The sequence below is a fragment of the Peromyscus californicus genome, unplaced genomic scaffold, assembly GCF_007827085.1.
Source record: "Peromyscus californicus insignis strain IS unplaced genomic scaffold, ASM782708v3 Scaffold_21__1_contigs__length_65335640, whole genome shotgun sequence".
NCBI classification, from domain to species: Eukaryota; Metazoa; Chordata; class Mammalia; order Rodentia; family Cricetidae; genus Peromyscus; species Peromyscus californicus.
The window spans coordinates 27,797,587-27,821,584 of record NW_026294514.1 but is presented as its reverse complement, the minus strand read 5'-3'; the positions used below and the strand labels follow the sequence as shown (position 1 = coordinate 27,821,584).

At 49.9% G+C, this 23,998-nt stretch overlaps 1 protein-coding gene across 3 annotated transcripts; it reads left to right on the top strand.

Moving 5' to 3' along the window:
* Positions 1-13,124: 13,124 nt before the first annotated feature.
* Positions 13,125-23,933, top strand: Prkag3 (protein kinase AMP-activated non-catalytic subunit gamma 3). 3 transcript variants are annotated; one of them, XM_052749891.1, is made up of 13 exons: positions 13,125-13,534; positions 13,964-14,116; positions 14,425-14,831; positions 16,025-16,106; positions 16,238-16,296; positions 16,402-16,447; positions 16,628-16,682; positions 17,154-17,280; positions 17,428-17,593; positions 20,448-20,485; positions 20,644-20,790; positions 21,117-21,351; positions 21,881-23,933. In XM_052749891.1, exons 2-12 carry the CDS (start codon positions 13,966-13,968, stop codon positions 21,231-21,233), a joined length of 1,395 nt encoding a protein of 464 aa, XP_052605851.1. In that variant the 5' UTR covers positions 13,125-13,534; positions 13,964-13,965; the 3' UTR covers positions 21,234-21,351; positions 21,881-23,933. The 3 variants fall into 3 exon arrangements, with proteins under 3 accessions (XP_052605851.1, XP_052605848.1, XP_052605849.1); XM_052749888.1 differs by lacking the exon at positions 13,125-13,534 and having other exon boundaries at positions 13,817-14,116; XM_052749889.1 differs by lacking the exons at positions 13,125-13,534; positions 21,881-23,933 and having other exon boundaries at positions 13,817-14,116; positions 21,117-21,643.
* The last annotated feature ends 65 nt before the right edge of the window (positions 23,934-23,998 follow it).

Below are 23,998 nucleotides of genomic sequence, written 5' to 3'. Positions count from 1 at the left end.
AGGTCTCATATAACCCAGCCTGGCCTGAAAGTTGCTATGTAGCTAGGCTAGTCTTAAATTTCCAATCCTCCTTCCTCCACTTCTCAAATGCCAGGATTACAGGTTTGCACTCAGACAAAATTTGTTATTTTAAATTTCTATTTATGCTTATGAGTATAGGTCTGAATATGCATATATCACGGGAGTGCCCTTGCCTGCAGAGGCCAGAGGAGGGCATTGGATTCCCAGGAGCTGGAGTTACAGGCGGTTGTGAGCGTCCTGATGGAGTGCTGAGAACCACACCCAGGTCCTCTGGAGGAGCAGCAGGCTCTCCTAACTGCCCAGCATCTCTCTAGGCCAATGTGTTTTTTTAAGTGAAGAATTTAGGACGAGGACCAAATATTCCTGCACTAAATGAGGATTATTCCCAAAGAACCAGAGGTATCTATGGCTCCATTGCCTTGGAACTTTATGTTGAAATGAGACAATTTAAAGAATAAGGAATAAGTCATAATGGTTTAAGTGGAACAGAGATAATGGCAAAACACCTTAAGAATCCAGTGGTGACGGCATCTGGAGGAACAGGAACTATGCCCAGATGTTAAATTCATCCACACTTTGAGGGGAACAGGGAGGGTCTCCAGGAGGAGCGACAGGATCCAATGTCCCTGAGTGCCACAAAGGACAACCCAAGCTGGGCTCTCACCCTTAGCTAGGGGTCCCCTGTGACTGGTGCTCCTGAGAGGCTAGGGGGCCTGGTCTGGCAACTTGTCCGTCTTTGGCATTTTTTCCGACAATGGTGTGCTCCAGGAAGGCCAAAATTCTGGTCCTGGGAGCTGAGTGCTGATTTTGTATTCCAAGTCTGGCCCTTTCTCCACCGCAAGGAAGAGTGGGCCCGGCTGAGTCCTAATCCAATGTAGAGCCCACAATCCTTGTGTGGTGACTCCTAGAAGCCAGCAGAGGGCGCCATATCCTAACGAACAAATTGACCCAACCTCCAGGGATCACTTTGCAGCCACAGAGTCAGGAAAGCTATTTGGCTTCAGTGAGATCTCAGAGGGATCTGAGTACTGTACTGATCTCCAACCAGACCACAGCTGCTGTGGGCAAAGCCCTGAGAAGGGACAGGGTGAACCAGTGGGGACCAGGGCTGTCCTGGGAAAAGTTGTTTCTCTCTCTCTCTACATCAGTGATTCTCAACCTTTCTAATACTTCGACCTTTTAAATCCAGTTCCTCATGTTGTGGTGACCCCCAACCATAAAATTACGTTCATTGCTAATTCATGCCTGTAATTTCGCTACTGTTAAGAATCGCAATGTAGTTTTGGAGACAGAGGGTTTGTCGTGGGGTCGCGACCCACATGTTGAGAAACACTGTTGTAGATTAGCGACTACCCTGAGCCTTCGAGAGTAACATTCCATTCTAACACCACCTTCCCTTGGGGACCTCCACACTGGAGAGGAGACTGCTTTTCTCTTTCTCCATCTTACCACTTCAAAGCATTTTTAGAATGCTCTTGGGGGAAGAGAAACACAGCATCATCAGAAACCTGCTGAGTTCCACTGAAGACTCAAAGGTATCATTTTTGCCCCCGAGTTCAAAGTGAATTTGTGATTTCAAGGTGTTCAAACAAAATTAGTTGATAGGTATTATTAGTGACGGTAAAAATAAATGCAAAAATGAAAAATGCTCGTAAATAGGAAGATTGTTATTTCTTTCACAGCAACTGTTATGAGACATGGGTGCTTCATAAACCGACAAAGGTAGTCTGTGACTGAGAAACTGGAACATATCTAGGATCATCCTAGAAATGGCGGTGGTGGCTGCTTCTACTTCTTCTTCCTCTCCTACTCCTCCTTTTTGTGGGGGCGGGGGTTGAGACAGGGTTTCTCTGTGTAGTTTTGGTGCCTGTCCTGGATCTCGCTCTGTAGACCAGGCTGGCCTTGAACTCACAGAGATTCGCCTGGCTCTGCCTCCCGAGTGCTGGGATTATAAGGTGTGCGCCACCACCGCCCGGCATCCTCCTTTTTCCCTCCCCCTCTGGAGACAGGGTTTCCCTGCAGACCAGTCTGGCCTCAAACTCAGAGATCCACCTCTGCCTCTCAAGCGCTGGATTTAAGGTGTGTGCCGGGATGCACGGCCTGAGTTCTCTTTTCGAAAACTTTGTTATGATTTGTTTTAAGATAGGCTGTCCCCTACTCGTTATACAGCTAAGGATGACTTTGGACTTCTAATCCTCCTGCCTCCATCTCCCAAGGGCCCAGATTACAGGCTTTTGTGCCACACCTGGTTTATGTGGTGCTGGGCTTCAAACCCAGAGCCTTCTGCATGCTGAGCGCACATTCCCCATCCTTAACCTCTTTTCTATGTCATGCCTGTCTTCATTCTTTGGAATTTCCTAGTGATATGCATGTGTTACTTTTGAAATGTCAACCCTTCGAGGGAGATATCACTACTCCCATTTTAGGAATGTGGGCATCAAGTCTCAGTGAATGTCTGCTGTGATCTGCTGAGAGTCATGTGACCAGCGCAGGCATGTCGGCAGCCAGGCAGAGCAAAGACTCTGTTGAGACCCTGAAACAAGGAGGCTACACTCTACCCACAGTCTGTTTTTTGTTTCTTTGTTTGTTTGTTTTGGGTTTTTGTTTCTGGTGCTAAGAACTGAACCTAGAGCCTCGTACACAAACCACTCTAGACAAAACACTGAGCTGTATAACCCCGGCCTTACCCAAGAGTTTGCTATTGGTTCTGGGTGAGCTAGAACTGTTCAGGACAGCCGAACAGCTGCTCTGTGGGTGGGAGCTTGAACCTGGCCTGGGGGTGACACTTGTTTATTTTTCTAACTTTATTTTATTTCTCTTTTACAGAACCGAGGGTTGAGCCTTGGGCCTCACACAGTAGGTGAGCATTGTCCCCTGAACTACCCACCCCAATCCCTAAAATCGACACCTAAACCTGTGGAACTAGTGGGATGTGAGTTCCTGAAGAAGGTCAGAGAGAGGAGGTAGGGAAGAGAAAGACAAAATAAACAATGTCGAGAATGATGGGCCCTGATGCAAAGTCACTGTAAGCAGAAGAAACATGGAAGGCGTGAGGCTGCACTGAGCAGTAGTGCTGAGCTTGGTTATTGGAGGGTGTTATCGGTGAATCCAGGCTGAACAGTGAGACTGAGCTTGACAATCACTGTAATGAGGTACTCCCCGGCCCCACAACACACACCCTGAGACTTTGGACTGTGGTATAAGGATTTTCCAGGGGCTAACAGCTGGGCTGTGGGATGTTTCCTTGTGGAATAAAGTGTAGGCAATGACGGTCTCTTCCTCCGTGGAGGTTGCAGGGCGTGGGACACATGGACCCCGAACTGATATTGCCACCTCTGGATTTGGGAAAATAAGGGCTAAGATAAAAGGAAAACATACCGGAGTTCCTGGTTTAAACAAAATCAAAGCCAGCCCTCCTCCAGTGCCCTAGGGACCCAGTCAATTTCCAAATTAGTTAAAAACAAATGAAATTGAGTTTGCCATGGCATGTGGCTGACATTATTCTAATGCAGCCTGTCTTCTGAGAATTAATTCGGGATCTCCCTACCTTCCCTGAGAGTGTATCTAAGTCTTCAAGTACTTACATAATGCCGAGATCTGCACTTAAGGATGGGTGTTTAGTCTTCAATCATCATCTGAGTGTGCAGACATCCACAGCCACATCCATCACCCATCTGGTCCTCAGTTGGTAAGCCACACAGGTCGAGGCTCATTTCCGTCAGCTCTTTTCTCTCTCCATATCTGATCTTCCCTTGAGCATAGTAGACATTCCTGTTGCTGGCCTTGAACTCACGATCCCCCTGCCTCAGTCTTCCAAAGCTAGGTCCATGTCACTGGGCCTAGCTTGTAACACGAAATCTAAATGGTCTTTTAATAAAAAACCAGGAGCCAGATATTGGGGTAAATGTTGAAAGATCAGACAAACAAAGGAACAAGCCACTGCCACGTCTTACCTCTAGGACTCCTCAGCTGAAAAGCCTTTCAGCCAAAAAGGGCTTCCGCTGAAAAAGCTTCAGTTCCTGTCTCCTCACGCCTTATATACCTTTCTCTGCCCAGCCAACACCTCCTTCTTAGTGCTGGGATTAAAGGCATGTGTGCTTCCCAAGCAAAGGCATGAGATCTCAAGTGCTGGGATTAAAGGCGTGTGACTCCCAAGTACTGGAATTAAAGGTGTGTGCCACCACTGCCTGGTCTCTATGTTTAATCTAGTGGCTTGTTCTGTTCTCTGATCTTCAGGCAAATTTTATTATGGTACACAATATGTCACCACACAAGCTTCTCTATATATTCATAAAATTTTTAATCTATTAATTTAAATTATCCATAGTTTTACAGTTTTTCTTGTTTTTTTTTCTGTTTCTTTTTAGAGTTCATGGTCTACTATGTAAGACATTACTTCCTGGAGCATACACTCTAGAATTTCCTGGACTAGGGGGATGAATTAACTGTTTTTACTAGTCATGAAATGTACTATGTCAGTTGCTTTTGCATAGCTATAACCAGAGTTCCTGAAGGAACAACTTAGTAAAGACGTGTCTTGGCTCACGATCTCAGAGGGATCCGTCTGTGGCTGTGCAGCCTCGTGGGCTTGGTCGGCAGGAGTGCGGGGAGGAAGCTGTTCACTTCACGGCAGATTGGAAGCCGAGAGTGAGGAAAAGACTGGAGATCCTGTATAATCTTCAAAGTCACACTTCCGAGTGTACTGTTTCTTCCAGCTAGGCTCCATCTCTTAAAGTTTCCAGAATTTTCCAAAATCACACCACCAGCAGGGGAACTAATCTTCCAACACGTGAGCCTATGTGTGTGGTTCATATTTAAGTCATAACATATATCCTTCTATCTTTTTAAAAATTAACTTATTTTTATTTTATATGCATTGGTGTTTTGCCTGCATGTATGTCTCTAAGGGTGTTGGGTCCCCTGGAACTGGAGTTACAGACAGTTGTGAGCTGCCTTGTGGGTGCTGGGAATTGAACCAGAGGCCTCTGGAAGAGCAGCCAGTGCTCTTCACTGCTGAGCCATCTCTCCAGCCCTCCTTATATCTTTTTGATAAATTTTCTTTTGATATAAAATTACAATTTGGCAGCAAAGTGTGGCAGCACTTTAATCCCAGCACTCAGGAGGCGGAGGAAGAGGCAGGCAGATATCTGAGTTTGAGCCCAACCTGGTGTATAGAGCAAATTCCAGGACAGCCAAAGCTACACAGGAGAAACCCTGTCCACACACACACACACACACACACACACACACCCAAAAAAATTACTTTAGCACTTACTTTAAGTACTGAAGATATTCTTCTGCTTTCTGTTTATTATTATTATTATTGTTATTTTGTTTTTTTTTGTTTTTTTTTTTTTAAAGATTTATTTATTTATTATGTATACAATGTTCTGCCTGCGTGTATGCCTGCAGGCCAGAAGAGGGCGCTAGATCTCATTACAGATAGTTGTCAGCCACCATGTGGTTGCTGGGAATTGAACTCAGGACCTCTGGAAGAACAGCCAGTGCTCTTAACCGCTGAGCCATCTCTCCAGCCCGTTATTTTGTTTTTGTTTTTGTTTTTTGAGAGAGGATTTCTTTGTACAGCCCTGGCTGTCCTGGAACTAGCTCTATAGATCAGGCTGACCTCAAATTCACAGGGATCCTCCTGCCTCTGCCTCCTGAGTGCTGGCTGGGATTAAAGGCATACGCCACCACCGCCCAGCTTAAAATTATTTTTACATTTATTTATTTAGAGAAACACACACACACACACACACACACACACACACAGAACCACACCACTTGTGTGGAAGTCAGAGAATGCTGTAAGAAAGTCTGTTCTCTTCTTCCACTGTGTGGTGCTGGGAAGTAACCCCAGGTCTTCCCGGAGAAGAGCAAACTCGGGTGGTTTGGTCGGAGGTAATGAGTGACAGAAGGGTGTGGCTCTGTGGCGGTGATTTGACCTCATGCTGCAGGGCAGCCTCGGAGACCCTCACGTTTCATCCTCTCAGGGCCATTTCCAGGAGGAAAGAGCTCTGTTGTTTCAGCAAGAGTTAAACACGCTCCCTGTGGGATGAAGTCGATCGACTTCGCCATCGCTGTCGCCAGAGGTACTCTGTGGTCAGCTGTCTTCAGCAGACACTTCTGGGACCCACCGGAAGCTGAACTCTCAAAAGCCACAGGATCTGAGATTAGGGGGAGTGTGGTTTCTTTCGTAACTGAAATTGTTAGGTTAAAAATTTAAAGAGCAGGGGTCAGGAGATGGTTCAGGCCGCAACGTGCTTGTCGTGCAAGTGTGAGGAGGGCCTGAGTCTGGATCCCCAGCACCCAAGTAACAACTGGGTGTTAACAGCTGTGATACCAGCACTGGGGGTAGGGGTGGAGAACAGGTAGATCCCTGACACTCACAGGCCAGCCAGTTTAGCCAACTTGGTGAGCTCCATGTTTGGTGAGACACCCTGTCCCCCAAAGTAAGGTGGAGGGCTAGAGAGACAGCTCAGTGCCTAGCCAGCTGTTGGTGTTCTTCCAGAGGCCCAGAGTTCAGTTCCCAGCACCTGTGCTGGGCAGCTCACACCAGCCCTGTGACTCCAACTTTAGGGGATCCGATGTCCTCTTCTGACCTCCACAAACACCCACACTTACTTCCACATACCCACGCCGTCAGCCACACGGATACACAGAATTAAAACAAACGAAAATGAATATTAAAGTGCTGGAAATTCAGGAGATACAAGTTTAAAAAAAGATGGATGGAGAACAATTGTAAAAGACGTCTATATCGACCTCTGCCTCCATACGCATACACACACACACACACACACACACACACACACACACACACACAGAGAGAGAGAGAGAGAGAGAGAGAGAGAGAGAACATTCTTTAAAGCATTGAAGGGAGACCTAAAGTTTTGCCCAAAGAGAGTCTAAGACATTCCTGATACCAACAACATCTGCATAACACCATCCCCAGCATCCCTCCAGAAAAAGGTCCAGAGGGGGGCTGTGAGGCCCCCTGAATTGTATTAACAAGACACTCATTCTGTCCAGGTCCTTGGGGCCCTAGCACCCATGCTGTTCTCCAGGAAAGGGTGGACAGAGGTCACTTTCTCAGTGTCTGGACCACTCAGGCCTTGGTTACCCCATTTGCAACTTCTCAGTGATAGATTTCATCTAGGGCGCTCCCCCTCAACCTCTTCAAGGTGTTTTTATCCCTTTGATACAAAAATAAAAATAAAAAAGAAATAAAAAAATAATAATAACACTTAAAAACAGGATCTCCAACCTCATGTGCCAGACAAATCTGCTCTGCAGTGAGGGCAGCCAAATCCACCCTAGGGTCAAAGTGCACAGCCCTTATTATATATCCAGTGTGTAAGAGAGCCAAGAAGTAGGGTTACACGAAACATAACTCCACAGCTAGAGATGAAAACCAACCACCAAAGGAGTACACATTACCCAGCTGAGGCCTGTGCCTTCTGCTGATTCGCCTTGCCCGAGGGGGATGGGTGGGGGTGGGGCTGGCAACCAGGACAGATGTGGGAACAGTGGTCAAGAAGCAGGTGCAAGGGAGGGGGGCAGGGCCAGGGCAGGGTAGAGGTAGGGCCAGGGCAGGGTAGAGGTAGGGCCAGGGCAGGGTAGGGCAGGGCAGGGCAGGGCAGGGCAGGGCAGGGAAGGGAAGGGTAGAACACTCCTTTACACAGAAAACCACAACAGTTTCAAAACGGTACAGCTCTGTCTCTGCTGGAGGAGACCACTTCAACTCTGAAGGCTGGTGAGGTAAGAATCAGAGCCATCCCACACGGTCTGCCTTGGAAGTCTGGAGACCAGGGAGCAGGTGGTGAGGTGAGACTAACCAATACTAACCACTTACGAGCATCTAGTACCCGCCAGGCCTGAGCTTTTCACAGGTCATCTCGAATGTCAGTTGTGGCTGCTGGAATCCAGAAACGGTAAATGTTAGCCTTGTCTCCATCACTGGATATTTTTTTTTTTTTATCAAGTTACTTCATCTATTTTTGCCTCTGTTTCTTCATCTGCAAAACAGAAATAATAAAACGATTCATCTCACAGGGCCGCAAGGGGCCATGGGCTCAGCTGCCTGTGATGCATTTCGCACCGTGTCTGGGAGATTATCGAACACTGCATAAGCATTCTATGAGCACTTGGGAACTGCTAAGCCTAGCCCACTCCCACAGTGGGAGTGCTAGCCAGAGAAAGGTTTGGCTGTCCCAGCAAAAGTTCAACTTCTCAGTGGCTTAAACAAGGCCATTTGTTTCTAACGTAACTGTCCAAAGCCAAGAAAGCCAGATAAGGATGGGGTTGAGGATATGCTATGATCTGTCTGTGTCCCCAAAGTTCGTATGTTGGAAAGATCTCCCCTGTATAACAGCACTGAGATGGGGCCTTTGAGGGGTGATGAAGTCAAGAGTCTTCCCTTGGGAGTGGATGAATGCCGCATTCATGAAAGTAGGCTCATTATCTTGAGAGTGGGTTTCCATTTGAGTGAGTTCAGCTTTCTCTTGCACTAAAGCATGTTTCCTCACCCTTCTGCCTTCGGCTGTGAAGTCCCTGATGGCTGAAGGTTCTTGACTTGGATTTCTTCCGCCTCCAGATCCATGAGAAATAAATTTCATTGTAAATTACCCAGTCTAGGATATCCTGTTAGGGCAACACAAAACAGATACAGATAAGTCGATCTAGAAGAGGGCAGAGGAGGTCATTTTCAACCTGTCTTCCACCATGGTGATCTAATGGTTGCCCCAGTGCTATCATATAAACCCCATTAGGAGCCTAGGGGATGTTTCCCCCTTCCAAGGGCACCCTTGTGAAGTTGCATGTGATAATGCTGCTGAAATCTCATTGGTCAGATTTAGTCACACGGCCACACAATCTGCAAAGGAAGCTGGGAAATATAATTGTGGGGTCTTACTGATAGAGGAAGAAAGGGAGAAGAGAATCCATGGGTTTGCCTACCCCACAGGAAGAAAACTTTCACACCTTCTGAAGAACAGTGAGTCAGTTCCAGCTAGACACTAGTTCTCTGAGGCATGGGTATCCCATTACCAGGTGGTCCTGTTGTGATGCCCCATAGCCCATCAGGCAGAGACCTGTCCTTCATACTACCCACTAATGACAGTGGAAGAGAAGCAGGATAAATATAATTAAAACATTCCAGAATAGGAAAGGATGACCACCACGCAGATGCCACTGGATATTAACAACCCCCAAGTCCAGACTCTCCGGGACCTGGGCTTCCCAAACAGGCACCTTTGCCCATGAGAAGCTGGTCCTTACCCTGTATCCACTGCAGCTGTGTGGGGGTGGCATGCCTTCCTCATAGACATTCCAGTTTTCCCAGATGTCTTCCAGCTGTCGGAGATGTGTAGGGTGGATAATAACCGGAGAGGAGGGTCAAGTGAGGCCTTAATGGTCAGGTTTATTTGCCAATTTGACATCCTCAAAAGTCTTAGAAGGCTGTTTGGCTCCCAATTTGAGTAACCACAGCCAATGGTAGCATGGAAGCATTGCTGGCATGCCAGGGTTCTCTAGACTTGGAGTTCTTGCCTGTTCTCTCTCAAACTGGTATGGCTCCCTGGAAGAATGTGAGCAAACTTGTTTGGCTCTAAAAGGAATTTGCCTTTCCTTTGCACATTTGTTTGTGGGGTTTTTTGTTTGTTGGTTGGTTGGGTTTTTTTGTTTTGTTTTGTTTTTTGTTTTTTTGTATTTTGTTTTGGTTTGTTTGGTTTGGTTTGGTTTTTTCTAGACAGGGTTTCTCTGTGTAGCCCTCATTGTCCTGGATCTCGCTCTGTAGACCAGGCTGACCTTGAACTCAGAGATCTGCCAGCCTCTGCCTCCCAAGTGCTTGGATTGAAGGTGTGCGCCACCACCACCCAGCTGGGTTTGTGTGTGTGTGTGTGTGTGTGTGTGTGTGTGTGTGTGTGTGTGTGTGTTTGACAGGGTCTCATATACATCAGGCTGTCTTGAACTCCCTACGTAGCTAAGGATGACCTTACACTTCTAACCCCCTGCCTCCACCTTCTGAGGGCTGAGGTTCCAGTGTGCACCACTGTGCTGATTTATGAGGAGCTGGGGATCAAACCACGGCTTCATGCAGGCTGGGCGGGTATTCTGCCAGCTGCGGTACATCTGGGCCATCTTCTTCTCTTCTCTTCATTCCCATAGCTGTTCTCATTCCCATTCATTTTCTTTCCCTTTTCTTTCTTTGCACGCTGTGAGGCATGGAATTCAGGTTCTCCCACGTTTGAGGAGAATGCTCTCTATCGCCGAACTCCATTTCTAGCTCAGAAATCCTCTATTCTATGTGTGCCCTCCGGCCAATCCCACTGTCTTGGGAACCACTTGGGCAAGGGCTGGAGTCCAGGTCCCACCCTTGTTGCCTCTTCCAACCCCTCCACTGATAGCATCTCACTGAGTTCATCTCTCTTGTGGGACTTTGACAGCAACAGCAGTAGTGTGTGTTTACACTGGTCCCATGAGAAACCAGCTCTGTGGACCATCCCCAAAGGCGTGTGATACAGTGGAGCTGGAAAATCCATCCCCCAACACCCCCAGCATACCTCATGCCCCCTTCACAGATTCAGAGCAGGTTCAAATCACACCACTGCCTTCTCCTGCAGTGCTCCAGTCTCCATGTCCCACACAGGACCTCCTCCTCCGGGAAGTCTTCCCTGACTGCACGGGGCACACAGATCTGGTGCAACATGCCCTGTGGCATGTGCTTCCTTGCTTCCTCCTTGGTGCAGAGCTGCCCTTCCACATGCAGATATCTTTCAGCTCATTTGATTGCTGGCCCCTGGGTGGCCAAAATATGCTGGCTGGATGTGATGAAAAGTCCCTCTGGGGATCGGCCAGACCCAATTAAGGTCTGTGCTGGCTGCTTGCTTGCCAAATGACCTTGGAAAGCATTGCCTGTTTTCTCTGAGTTCGTTTCCGATGGAATGAAAACATTCTGTAATAGAGACTGCCAAACGGGCCTACTGTCTAGTTTTCTTTTCTTTCAGGGGTAGAATTGAATGAATTTTAACTGGAAGGGCTGCCCGTAATAATGACCGAGATCCTCAACTCCCTGCCCCTTGAAGCCAAACATGGCCTTGTGGCTAAATTTGGCCAATTAGTTGTGAGTGGAAGTGAGGGAGTAACTTCCACTTCAGGGCTTAGAAGATGTGTGGATTCTTTTCTTTTTCCCTTTTCTCTTCTTCTGGCTGGGATGCTAGTGCAAGGGTAAGGTAGAAGCCAGAATGGCCATCTTGTATTCAGATGACCTCACAGCCACCCCATCAGCTCTAGACTGCCTATAGACTATTATTGTTTGAAGCTCTGTGTGCGTGTGCATGTGCGTGTGTGATATGTGTGGTATATGCCTGTATTCCCAGAAGCCAGAGGAAGGTGTTGGGTGTTCTGTTTCATCAGTCACCACTTTAATCCTTCCTGGGACAGGGTCTCTCCTAAACCTGAAACTAGTCTGGAGACCAGGAAGCCCCGGTGACCCTTCTGTTTCCACACCTCCACAGAAAGTGACCGCATCCAGCTTTTTATGTGGGTTCTGGGGACTTGAACTAAGGTCCTCATGCTTGCAAGGCGAAGTGTTCCTACCCATTGAGCCACCAATCAAGCTCCTGAGGCATTCTTGTTTGTTTTTGTTTGTTTTGGAGACAGGGTCTCACTCTGTAGCCCTAGCTATCCTGGAACTCACAGAGATCTGCCTTCCTGGCTCTCCTGAGGTATTCTTTTTGTTTGTTTGTTTGTTTTTTTGTTTTTCGAGACAGGGTTTCTCTGTGTAGCTTTGCGCCTTTCCTGGATCTCACTCTGTAGACCAGGCTGGCCTCGAACTCACAGAGATCCGCCTGCCTCTGCCTCCCGAGTGCTGGGATTAAAGGCATGCGCCACCACCGCCCAGCATCTGAGATATTCTTAAATTGGGTCTTTCTTACAGCAACCAACTATCTATCCTGACTTTGTGTTTGGAAGGGATGCTACTTGAAAACCTAAAACAAATGCTAGTTTAGAGACTGACTAGCAGCTAGCAAGGAAAACATTGCACACTGGCAGGCTGTGGGCCATTGTCACATTTCCACAAACTGTGACAGGGTGTGACTGTCATCTGTCATGCCTAGTTACAGAGCAGAGCACAGGCTCCAGGCTCCAGGCTCCAGGCTCCAGGCTCCAGGAACACTCATGAAAAGTCAAAGCTTCTGCCCTGCACAGTTCTCCACCCTCCTCAGGGGCAGTTGCAGGTGCTTTGATGGAGGAAAGGAAATACGTTCAACAAATCCAGCAGGAAATCCAATAGTCCATTCCTGAGTGTTCACTCTAGGGCCAGGGGGTCCGGATGGAAGAGACTGGAATGAGAAGGGGAGGGGAGGGCCAGGGAGAGGGGAGCCAAGGCAGCTGGGTCAGCGGTCCCCATTTGGAACTCTGACTCAGGCCCTAGGAATGCCAAGGAAGGGGGTGAGCCGCCACCACGGGAGACAGGCTGGGTTCCCCTCTGGCACAGGAAGATGCACAGCCAGCACTCATGGTGGGTTAGGGGCTGGGCTCCTGCACACCCCTCATCTCTCAACCACACGTCGACTCAGGGGTTGCTCCCTCTGCACACAAATATGAGCCCATGCTCTCAATCCCATCTTGCACCCTTTGAGATGATCAGCAGAGTGCCCACCTGCTTGACCCGCCCTCCCCATCACTTTCGTCTTTCACCTAAGAAGGGAAACCGGTTGGCGGCACTCAAAAGGGGATGTCGAGACATACCCTGGCTGCTCTATGAGGACCACCCACAACCCCCTCACAGTCTCGAGTGTATCCTTCCTAACTCATTCCATCCTTGGCTAGGGAGGTTTGCGTGGAGGAGAAAGTGAAGATGGCCAACTTTTCTCCTTTGAACTCTCAGCTCTAAGATGAGAGTTCCGCCTCCGCAGCGCCCCCAAGCCGCGGCGAGGGAACAGCTGCGGGCTGAGCGCTCCCTCCCAAGACCTGACAATCAGAGAGAACCCGATCCCTGAGGGCCGGCTGCCAGGGGCCAGCCCAGAATAGTTGCCACCCCGCCGCCGCCTGTCGCGCACTCGCTAGCGGACTTAAGGCTGGCCGCATGGAGTCTGAGCTGGAACACACACTGCCTGGGGTACCGGGGTCCCAGGGGGCCGGCGCTGGGATGTAGGGAGGCAGCAAGCATGTGGCCTTGTGTGTGTGTGTGTGTGTGTGTGTGTGTGTGTGTGTGTGTGTGTGTGTGTGGCCCATGAGCTTGCTGTGCACTGTACTCTGTGGGTGTGAGCAGGCCGGTTCCATGTATGTATGTATTTTGCGTGTATGTGCCTGTGTGGGATTCTGGGTGTGCCAGGAGTGTGCAAGTGTGTATGTTGTGCATGTGTGTATACACATGGTGTGTGGGTAGGTGTGTTTTTTAAAGGAGACAACCCAGGGACTTCAGAACAGGAATCGTTTTCACAACAATTCAGATATTCTCTTGCGTAGACCCTGACCTGGAGTCACAGTGGGTGCCCAGAGAGTCAAGGTGCGCGCGGCTCCCTGTGGGGCTAGCCTTTTCTCTATAGCTCCCTTGGCTCCCACCTTTCTGAACCCCAATCCCTAACCCCTCCCTAGCTTGGCCTTCTCCCTCATCCTTTCCCCAGCGTGTGTCCCCCACCTTCCCTTTCCTCTTTGATGAAGATCTGAACCCCAGTGCTAACCTTACCACTTCCCAGCTGTGTGATTTGGGACAAATTGCTTAACCTCTCTGAGTTTCCGGTCCCTTGCTGCTAAATAGGAATGCTATTCCTATTTACAGTACCTGCCTCGGAAGATTTCTACGAATAGAAAATGAAAACTATTGGGGGGGAGAGGGGCGGTGCTTTGAAAACTTCCAGTGTGGTCACTGATGACGTGGTGATGGGTTTTGTTGTAGCACGCCCTTCTAACCGAACAGGTCCTTCCCTCCTTCCAGAGATGGACTTCCTAGAACAAGGAGAAAACTCGTGGCCATCACCAGCTGTGACAACCAGCCCAGAAAGAACCCATGCAACACGGGGCGTCAAGGCTTCCAGATGGACAAGGCAGGGGGCTGTGGAGGAAGTGGAGCCACCCGGTTTGGAAGAAGGTGAGGGTACGGTCAGTTATGGTGACAGGGGGCAGCAGGAATTCCAGAGTGGTGCCCGACCAGAGATCACACGGAGGCAGGCCAGTCTCATCTTGTGGCCTCGGTCTCTCTACATGAGAGGCAATAACTGTGCTGCCGGCACAGAGCCCCGATGCGGCCGCCTTGGAAAGATGGAAGAGAGTTGCGGTCGGCTAGGACTCTGAGACTCCACCACATCCGGGCGCCCCAGCGCTGCCAAACCCTGAAGGCACCGAGAACGTGCTTTGGAAGATGCAGTAATGCTCCTCGCTGCCTTCTTCCCCCAACAGGTGCCCAGGCCAGACCAGCTGCTGAGTCCGCCAGGCAGGAGGCCACATTCCCCGAGGCCACACCCTTGGCTCCAGCCCTTCCCTTGGCTGGAGAGGAGACCTCCCCCAGCGGGTGGGACCTCCTCTTGCCCGACTGTGCAGCCTCAACAGTGGGTTCCAGCACAGGTGACCTGGAGCTGGCCATCGAGTTCCCAGACCCAGAGGCCTGGGACGGTGAGCTCGAAGGCCTGGGGGAGGACAGGCCTCGGCCTTGCCCATCCCCACGGGCCCCACTTCTCAGCTTGAGTTGGGATGATGAGTTGCAGAAGCCTGGGGCCCAGGTCTACATGCACTTCATGCAGGAACATACCTGTTATGATGCCATGGCCACCAGCTCCAAACTGGTCATCTTTGACACTACGCTGGAGGTAAGACCCTGGTTTGACCCTGGTTGAGCTCAGGGCTCAGCCTCCTGCCTCTGTAGCTACCACTCATACCCTCCTGGATGTCTTGTCAAGCCGAAGTCCCTGCAAGTCCCCCTAGGACTCCTTAGTATCATAGGGGGAGTAGGGAGAAAGAATGCTCTGTGAGGACCCCCTAATTGCCATCACAGCTCTGTCACTCTGAATCTGCCAAAACCTGGGGTTGGCCACTTCATCTCCATCATCTCTAAAAATGGGGACCAGAGGCTTGCTCCTCCCTGTTTCAAAGGAGTCTTAGGACAACCCAGGACAAAAAAAGGACACTCTGTTAACTGTGTAAGATGTCGCAGAGTCATTCAGGACCAAGAGGAGGGTACTCCGGCAACAGAAAAAAAAAAAAAAAAAAAAAAAGCAAATGATTTGGTAGCCGCTCTGCCATTAGGCGAAACTGACTCCATCATTATCACCGTTACGGCAGGGCAAAAGATGCCTACGTGCTCGAGGCGTGGGATATGTGTCGTCCGCAGAACACAGTCTGGTTCCGGTGCTTCGCAGAGGGATATGTTTTATTTTAATAGCTCTGCTCAATCTTGATGTGTGCCAAGAGTCGGGTGCAGTGGCCCACACTTGCAATCCCAGGCCTGAGGGGGCTGAGGCAGGAGGGTCCCAAGTTCCAGGCCAGCCTGGAAACCAAACACCACCACCACAGAAGCCTAGAACGGAAGGACAGGAGAGAAGAGAGAAAAGAGCTAAGGAAAGGAAAGAGATGGGGAGGAAGGAAAGCGAAGATGGAAACCAAGTATGCTCAGCACATGTAGGTAGTTTTGCTTAGGATAAGGGTCAAAATAAGTTAGCGTCAAATTTAGTGAGGAAATTGTTGTAGCTCTGCATGTGTTATGTGAATAGTTATACCTCTAGCACTTAGAAGAGCAAAAAACCACACCATGTCTATATGCACACGACCTCCATGTAGAAACCTGCTGTATCTAATGATGGCCCCTCGGTGCCTCTGGGCACAAGCAGCCTTATCTGTGTGGTAAACGTGACGACAGTGGTCTTGTCATGGGAAAGAGGCAGACACATGTGGAGAGGAAGCAGAGCGAAGATCCCACGGGAGGACCCGGGGGAGGGGGGACAGCAAGAGGGGAGGCTGAGGGGCTGCCAGTCTTCCCCCGCCTTTGTTCTTTCCTGCCCCTCAGATTAAGAAGGCTTTCTTTGCCATGGTGGCCAACGGCGTGAGGGCAGCCCCTCTGTGGGACAGCAAGAAGCAGAGCTTTGTGGGTGAGGAGAGGGTGTTGGGGAATGGTGGGAGGGACCTCACGTGGTATAAGAACGCCAGCAAGATGGAGTCCTCGATGAGCCTTACACCTAGGCCTGACCTTCCCCCAACTTGTCGCCTGTCCACCCTGCAGGCATGCTCACCATCACGGACTTCATCCTGGTGTTGCATCGTTACTACAGATCCCCCCTGGTGAGTTCTGGGGTGTCACTCGGGCTGGGCTGAGCTGGGGCGTCTTCAGGAGGCCCAATGCCCCAGGGCTCATGCCTGACCCTAAAGTCCCACCCATGCCTTTAGGTCCAGATCTACGAGATTGAAGAACATAAGATTGAGACCTGGAGGGGTAAGTTGGAGAAGCCTGTGGGGTTAGAGTTGGGGCCCAAGGCCTGGCAGAGAAGGTGGGATTTCCTGGAGAGCACAAGTCCGTGGGGAAGCCTCCAGTGCCTGCAGGAGGGAAAGGTGTTAGGAGACAGGATGCGGCCACCAGGGACCCTTGTGGCCTGACTCGGGTTTTTTTTTTCAGAGATCTACCTACAAGGCTGCTTCAAGCCTCTCGTCTCCATCTCTCCCAATGACAGGTAAGCATCTTCTCTGTTCGCCTGAGCACACCCCCATCTGTCTGTCTCAAAGATTTTTGTTGTGACATTTATTGCTTGCTTAAGTGTGTGAGTGCGTGTGCGCGTGTGCGCGTGCGTGTGCGTGTGCGTGTGCGTGTGCGTGTGTGTGTGTGTGTGTGTGTGTGTGTGTGTGTGTGTGTGTTATCATGGCGCACGTGTGGGGGTCAGAGGACATTTTGCAGGAGTTGGTTCTTTTCCACCATCTGGGATGCAGGGATTGAGCTCAGGTCATCAGGCTTGGCATCAAGGCCATCTTGCGCCATCTTGCCTCCGCCTCTTGGATTGTGCCCTTTTGCTATCCCATTCAGTCCTGGATTCGTTCACTTCTTCTGGGAAGCAGAGGGATGAGAGGACCCCGGTGCTCTGTCCGGGGCCTCAGATGGAGGGTCTCTCCCACATTGCTCCTACTCTCTCTGCTTTCATTCGTTAAAGTCTGTTTGAAGCTGTCTATGCCCTCATCAAGAACCGAATCCACCGCCTGCCGGTCCTGGACCCGGTCTCCGGCACTGTGCTCTACATCCTCACACACAAGCGGCTACTCAAATTCCTGCACATATTTGTGAGCCTGGGATGGTGGGAGCAAGCGGGGAGCCACGGGAGACACTGAAGGTCAAGTGTCCTAGCCCAGGCAAAGGGAGCGGGGGTAGCTAGAGCCCCTGGGAGCACCTTGATCTGATGAGATCACCACCGCATCCCATCCCAACAGGGTGCCCTGTTACCACGGCCCTCCTTCCTCTGCCGCACTATCCAAGATTTGGGCATCGGCACATTCCGAGATTTGGCTGTCGTTCTGGAAACAGCTCCTATCCTGACCGCGCTGGACATCTTTGTGGACCGGCGTGTATCTGCGCTGCCTGTGGTCAATGAATCTGGTACAACACCCAGGGCAAAAGGCTCTAGCTAGGGTGGGCAAGGACGGGCCCGAAAGGACCATGTGGGCAGGACGTGGAGCCAGAGTCTTAGAAGTCTCTGCTTGCTTTGAACTTTGGGCCAGTTTTCTGAGCCTCAGTTTCCCCAAGTGTGGAAGGGAATTTTTTCTGGGCAGGGGTGTTGTTTTGAGACAGGGTCTCACCCTGTAGCCCGGAAATTTACTCTGTAACCCATACTGGCCTCAAACTCATGGTAGTTCCTCTGCCTCTGCCTCCTCATGCTGGGATTTGGGAGTGCACTACCACGCCCCATGTGTGGGGACTCTTTGTCCTTTTTGCCTTTGAAGGAGAACCGGTAAGATTACCTGCAATAAGATGACTACGGTAGTAGGGAACAGCAGATCCTTTTGTGTCTTGATTAGTGCACCCTAAACTTGACCATGGGATCTTGATGTCCTGTTCTAGGAAGGTCGAAGGGCAGCAAGAGTCTCTCTTTAGTTAGACTGTGACCACAGATATTTCAAAGTTGGGGCTGGGAAATGGTTCATTGGGTAAAGGGCTTCATGTCTAAGCATCAAGACCAGAGTTCGGATCCCTCAGCACTCATAAAAGTGGGGATGGTATGGAAGCCTGCCTGTAAACCCAAGGCCCAGGAGGAGGCAGCAGGGGACCCCTGGACATGAACTGGCCAGCTAGACTGGCTGAATTTTGGGGTATCAGGTTCAGTGAGAGATCTTGCCTGAACAAAGTAGAAGGCAGTAGAGGAAGATGTCTGGCGTCAACCCTGACCTCCACACATGCACGAGCATACACACACACACACACACACACACACACACACACACATGCCCACACATGTGAGAACACATCCACCCCCCCACACACACACGAGCACACATATATACATACACATGTCCACACATGTGAGAACACATCCACCCCCCCCACACACACACACACACGAGCACACATATATACATACACATGTCCACACATGTGAGAACACATCCACCCCCCCCCACACACACACACGAGCACACATATATACATACACATGCCCACACATGTGAGAACACACACACACACACACACACACACACACACACACACACACACACGCTCACACATGTGAGAACACATCCACCCCCCCACACACACACATGCTCACACATGTGAGAACACACACCCTCATGAGCACACATACACACATAGACACATACATGCTCACACATGAGAACACACACCCACGTGAGCACACATACACACACATGCTCACACACGTGAGAACAGACACACATAGACACTACATACACTGCATTAAAAAGAGGTAATACAAAGTTATATTCACCAGAATGAAGTTGGACATTATGAAGGGCTTTTAACTTATACTCAAATATGAAAACTTTCAAGGGAAATAAAAATGATAGAGAACAACATATTGCCATAACCAGCTCATCATTTATTTTTCTGAATTAAGAAAATAAATTACAGACGTCAGATCATATCACCCCCATGCACTTCAGTCTGGCTTACAGTCACCTTGTTTTATACTTCCCAACACAACTGTGAACAGCTGGGCAAGTGAGATGGCTCAGCCAGCACTAACAATCAAGCCTGGTGACCGGAGTTCAATCCCCAGAACACACAGGGAAGGAGAGAACCGACTCCTGAGAACCGTCCTCTTCCGACCCCCACATCCATGCTGCGGCACGTGCACACACAGCAATAATAAATAGAACGTAAAGGGTCTGCTGCACTTATTTAGGTGTGTGTGCACGCACATGTGGGTGCCTATGTGCTACTGCGCATACAAGGAGATCTGGGGACATCTCTCAGGAGTCAGTTCCCTCCTCCCACTGTGTGAGTTCCAGGGATCAAATTCAGGTTGTCAGGACTGACAAGCGCCTTTACCCACTGAGACATCTCAATGGCCCTTCAAGTATTTTCTTTTAAAGAGAAAAGCTATTTTTAAAACTATGAATAACTTATTGCGACCTAATTTCCAATCCTGATTCTCATTTTCCCATTTCTCCCAAGAATGGTTTTTTTTTAAACAGCCAACTTGTTCAAACCAAGTCCAACTGAAGTCCATTACTTCTCATTTCTTCAGTTGTCCCTGAAGTCTGTTTAAATCTAAGATTGTTCCCTTTCCTCTCATTTTTCACGGCACAAGTCACTTGAAAAGTCTGCATTAGTTTTCCTGTATCCCACCTTCAAGGATACAGAGACGGCTCAGCACGGAAAGACACTTGCAGGCAAGCCTGATGACCTGAGTTCAATTCCCAGGACCCGCACAGTAGGAGAGAACTGACATCTAAAGATTGTCCTCTGACCTCCACTCATGTGTGCTGCAGTACTCTGATGGGTACACATACACACACACACACACACACACACACACACGCACACGCACACGCACACGCATACATACACGCACGCACGCACGCACACATACATACACAAACAAATGTAGTTTTAAAGGGTTAAAAAAAAATCCCATGTCCAGATTTGTCCATTTGCCTCCTGGAGGTGGCTGTGCCTCATTCTCCTGCTCCTGTTTCCTGTGAACCAGAAATTGAAACTAAATGACTAATGTCTGTACACTATGAGGCTGGCATATTTCACAGGCGACGACGCCATCCTCTCCCTGCAGCTCCCGGGAGCCTGAAGTCAGGCGTCTCCGTGATGCTAAGTCTATTTGTAGGTCGGGGCAGCATGATGCCCCATGACTAAGCCAGCAGCCTTGGGGGGTTACTATCAGGGAACTCATTTCAAAAGTCTTCCCCATGTCCCCTGAAGAGCACCCTGGTTCTGAGCTGGGCTTTTCCCCGTCTTTCTTCTCCGTTCCCCGCTACAGGTCAGGTCGTGGGCCTCTACTCCCGCTTTGATGTCATTGTAAGTGTCTGTGGGACCTGGGGGTGCCACAGGGAGGCTGCGGCGTGAGGACCGATGGGAAGTCTCTGTGGTTACCCTTCACAAGTGTGTCAGAGTGCCATCTCCAGGCTGCAGCCTAGGTAATGAGGTCATCCATGACTGTCTTCCCCCTGCCTCAGCACCTGGCTGCCCAGCAAACCTACAACCACCTAGACATGAGTGTAGGAGAAGCTCTGAGGCAGAGGACACTGTGTCTGGAGGGGGTTCTCTCCTGCCAGCCCCACGAGAGCCTCGGCGAAGTCATTGACAGGATCGCACGCGAACAGGTACCTCGCACCCCTCCGGGCACCCCTCCGGGCATGCCCTCAGCACAGATGGCCTAGTTCTTCTTTGCATAGCTCTCGCCATCCCTGTATACCGGGCACTTGGCCTGCCTTCCCTTTCAAGACCAACTTTTGGCATCTGCATTGGTAGGTGTCTGGTCCTGTTCATAGGGCCCTCATGCCAAGATCCACAGCCAGCTGAGTGGTCAAAGCCACGGCCAGCTGTTCCCAGGAGATGTCCGTGGCTCCTTGAGCTATCTTAAGCTTTCCCCCTTATTAGCTGCTGTAGCCAAAGGCTCTGCCCCTCCCTGAACACTGTGGACCCACAGGTGCACAGGCTGGTGTTGGTGGATGAGACCCAGCATCTTCTGGGCGTGGTCTCCCTCTCTGACATACTTCAAGCGCTGGTACTCAGTCCTGCTGGCATCGATGCCCTCAGTGCCTGAGAGTGCCTGAGTCCTCACTCCCAAGCCATCTCCCTCATCTGAAAACCAATGGAAGGATCTAGGGGGACTTGGCCTTCATCTTCTTCCACCCCCGTTTGCTGGCTCTGCTCTGGTACAGGTAGGCTCTGCCATGAGCTGTAGGGTAGTCCCTTAGTATTTCTGAGCTCCTAGATCTAGTTAGGGTACCCTGAGAATGGCAGTGGTGCCAGTCATAATTGAGAAGCCCCATAGAAACTGTCAACAAAGGCTTTACAGACTGCTACGTCATCCCAATTCCAGCTGAGGTTGTGGAGGTCCTGCTGGAAGGGATGGATGGAGGTGGGAAATCCTGAGCTCTGGGAAGGTAGCGCTGCCTTCTCTCTACTCTGTTCCCACTGGGAATTTCTTGAGAATAAAGCAAGCTAACAAACTTTTGTTGAATGCATTTCTATCATCGGTATGGGCTAACAGAGGAGGGGGTGCCCACCTACTGCTCATCCCAGTGAATTTGTCAGATTGTGGACTGTCCTGGCACCATGCTTGGTTGGGGGGCAGTGCCAAAGGATGGGGCAGAAATCCTACCCAGTTAGCAGTAGGGAGGGTGAGATTCCTGTTGGAAGGGCACCTCCTCTTCCCGATTTGGTCAACGTCTCCTCTTTTTCTCACAGGCTCTCCAGCCTTCCCTAATTGTCCTTGCTATACCTACACTCCCAGAGGCCTTTGGGCATGCCCAGTACACCAGGATGATGAAATTAAGAGCAGTCGAGTCAAGCCTGAAAGTCCTGAACCAGAGGCACTGCGATCAGCCTAGGACACTCTGTGTGCCCTGTCCCTTTTTAAGCCTTTCCCTCCCACCTGGGTCAGGGCTGAGCGCGATGTGGCTGGGAGCATGCAGCCGACGGACTTAGCTGGGCGCCTGGAATGCTTGGTTCTGGGTGCACGTTCCCAGCTCCTACGAGCCCCGGCTGCTCTTTCCCTGTGGAAGCTCCCATTGTGCCACACCATCATACAAGCTGCTGGCGGCCAACACTGAGCAGCCCTTGATTCTAGAGCTGTCTGTTGGGGCTATAGGCATTCATCATGGTGCCTAGCAGGTAGCTTTTACTATCTACAGCTGAAGCGGGACTGTCACGGTGCCCTTTTTGGGTGTCCATAACGGGTCTGCCATTGAGGTCTACAGAAGTATGTGGTACTTACTCTCAGGCTCCAAGAAGCAGGTCCAGCAGGGCTTCTGATGCTGTTGTCCATTGGGCTCCTTAGCTCTCACTAGTAAGTCATGTTCTACCCCCAGATAGATTGAGATCTTTGAGAATGAGCCATCAAGAAAAAAGAAACAAAAGAGCAAGCCCTGACCTTGGATGCTACAGGCTTACTCAAAGGCTGCAGTCATTGAAATGAACTTGCAGCAAGCTCCTTGTGTCTCCTGAATTCAAAGACTTGAAGGAAAGTCTGTCTGAACTTGGCAAAAACTACAAGTAGCCTTTCTTTTTGTGCGTAGAATGTTATTCTGCCAATATTTTTTAATCTTTGATTTGTAACAAAATGATAAGGAAAATGTTTATTCATTACTCACCTAGCAGGTGGAACCCAGTCTGCAAACGGGAGTCTGCAGGAAACATAGCTGATCCTGCAATGCTGGATGAACTCAATTCACCAAGTACAAAGAAATGAATCTCAGTCGATTCTGGGCTCTTCGTCTGCCGTTATCCTCCCCCGTGATGGCGTGGGTCCTCAGATCCAGTGGTCCAACACAGAACAGAGTAGATTCCTATTTCCACGATCTTTTAAAATTCCTTTTCATTTTACTTTATGGCATTGTGTGTGCATGCAGGCGTGAGTGTGCCACAGTGGAGTGTGATTGTGTATGTGTGTGTGTGCCTGGAGGTGAGTGTCCCACAGTGCAGATCAGTGGACAACCTCCAGCGTGGGTCCTCCGCTTCTACCTTATTTGAGACAGGGTTCCCTTGTCGTGCTTCTGGGGATCTCCTGGGACTGCAGTACAGGGATGGCACACTCCAATATTCCTGCCTTGTTCAGCTTTACATGAATTCTGGGAGCTCAATCTCAGGGATTCACACACGTGCACCAAGTACTTCGCCCACTGAACCACTGAATCATCTCCCCAGCTCGCCTACTTTTCTCTCTTCCTCCTCCAGCTCCTCCTCCTCCTCCTCCTCCTCTTCCTCCTCCTCCTCCTCCTCTTTTAATTTGTTTTGAGAAAGCGTTTCACTTCATATCCCTGGCTAGCCTAGAACTCACCATGTAGGCCAAAATGGCATCAGACTCATAGAGACCCACCTGCCTCTGCCTCCCAAGTGGTGGGATTAAAGTCATGTGCCACCATGCCCAGCTGGGTAGTCCCATTTTTAATTTTTTTGGGAGGAGGGGAATCTTCATACTGTTGACCATATGGCCATGCGGTTGATCATATGTACATGAAGTATAGGCTATGAACACTGAGCTCCAAACTCCAATCCCCAGTCATATCACATAGACACCCCACTCTGTTGCTCAGGTGAGTGTTAAGCTCCTGGGCTCAACCAACTCTCCTGCTTCAGCCTCCAGAGTAGTTGGGGCTATAGGCGTTCATCGTGGTGCCCAGTGGGTAGCTTTTACTATCTACAGCTGAAGCAGGACTGTCAGGGTGCCTTTTTTTGGGTGACCATAACGGGTCTGCTATTGAGGTCTACAGAAGCATGTGGTACTCTCAGGCTCTGAGAAGTAGGTCCAGCAGGGCCACCCACCATGATTCTAAGGTGCAAAAAGGCATTTCCCCACAAAAGAGG

Excerpts from the sequence above, each read along its gene's own strand:
- Prkag3 (XM_052749888.1), top strand. The coding sequence starts at position 13,840 with ATGAAAACTATTGGGGGGGAGAGGGGCGGTGCTTTGAAAACTTCCAGT. Across the intron at positions 14,832-16,024 it reads TCTTTGACACTACGCTGGAG|ATTAAGAAGGCTTTCTTTGC; the intron begins GTAAGACCCTGG and ends CCTGCCCCTCAG. Across the intron at positions 16,683-17,153 it reads TCCATCTCTCCCAATGACAG|TCTGTTTGAAGCTGTCTATG; the intron begins GTAAGCATCTTC and ends CATTCGTTAAAG.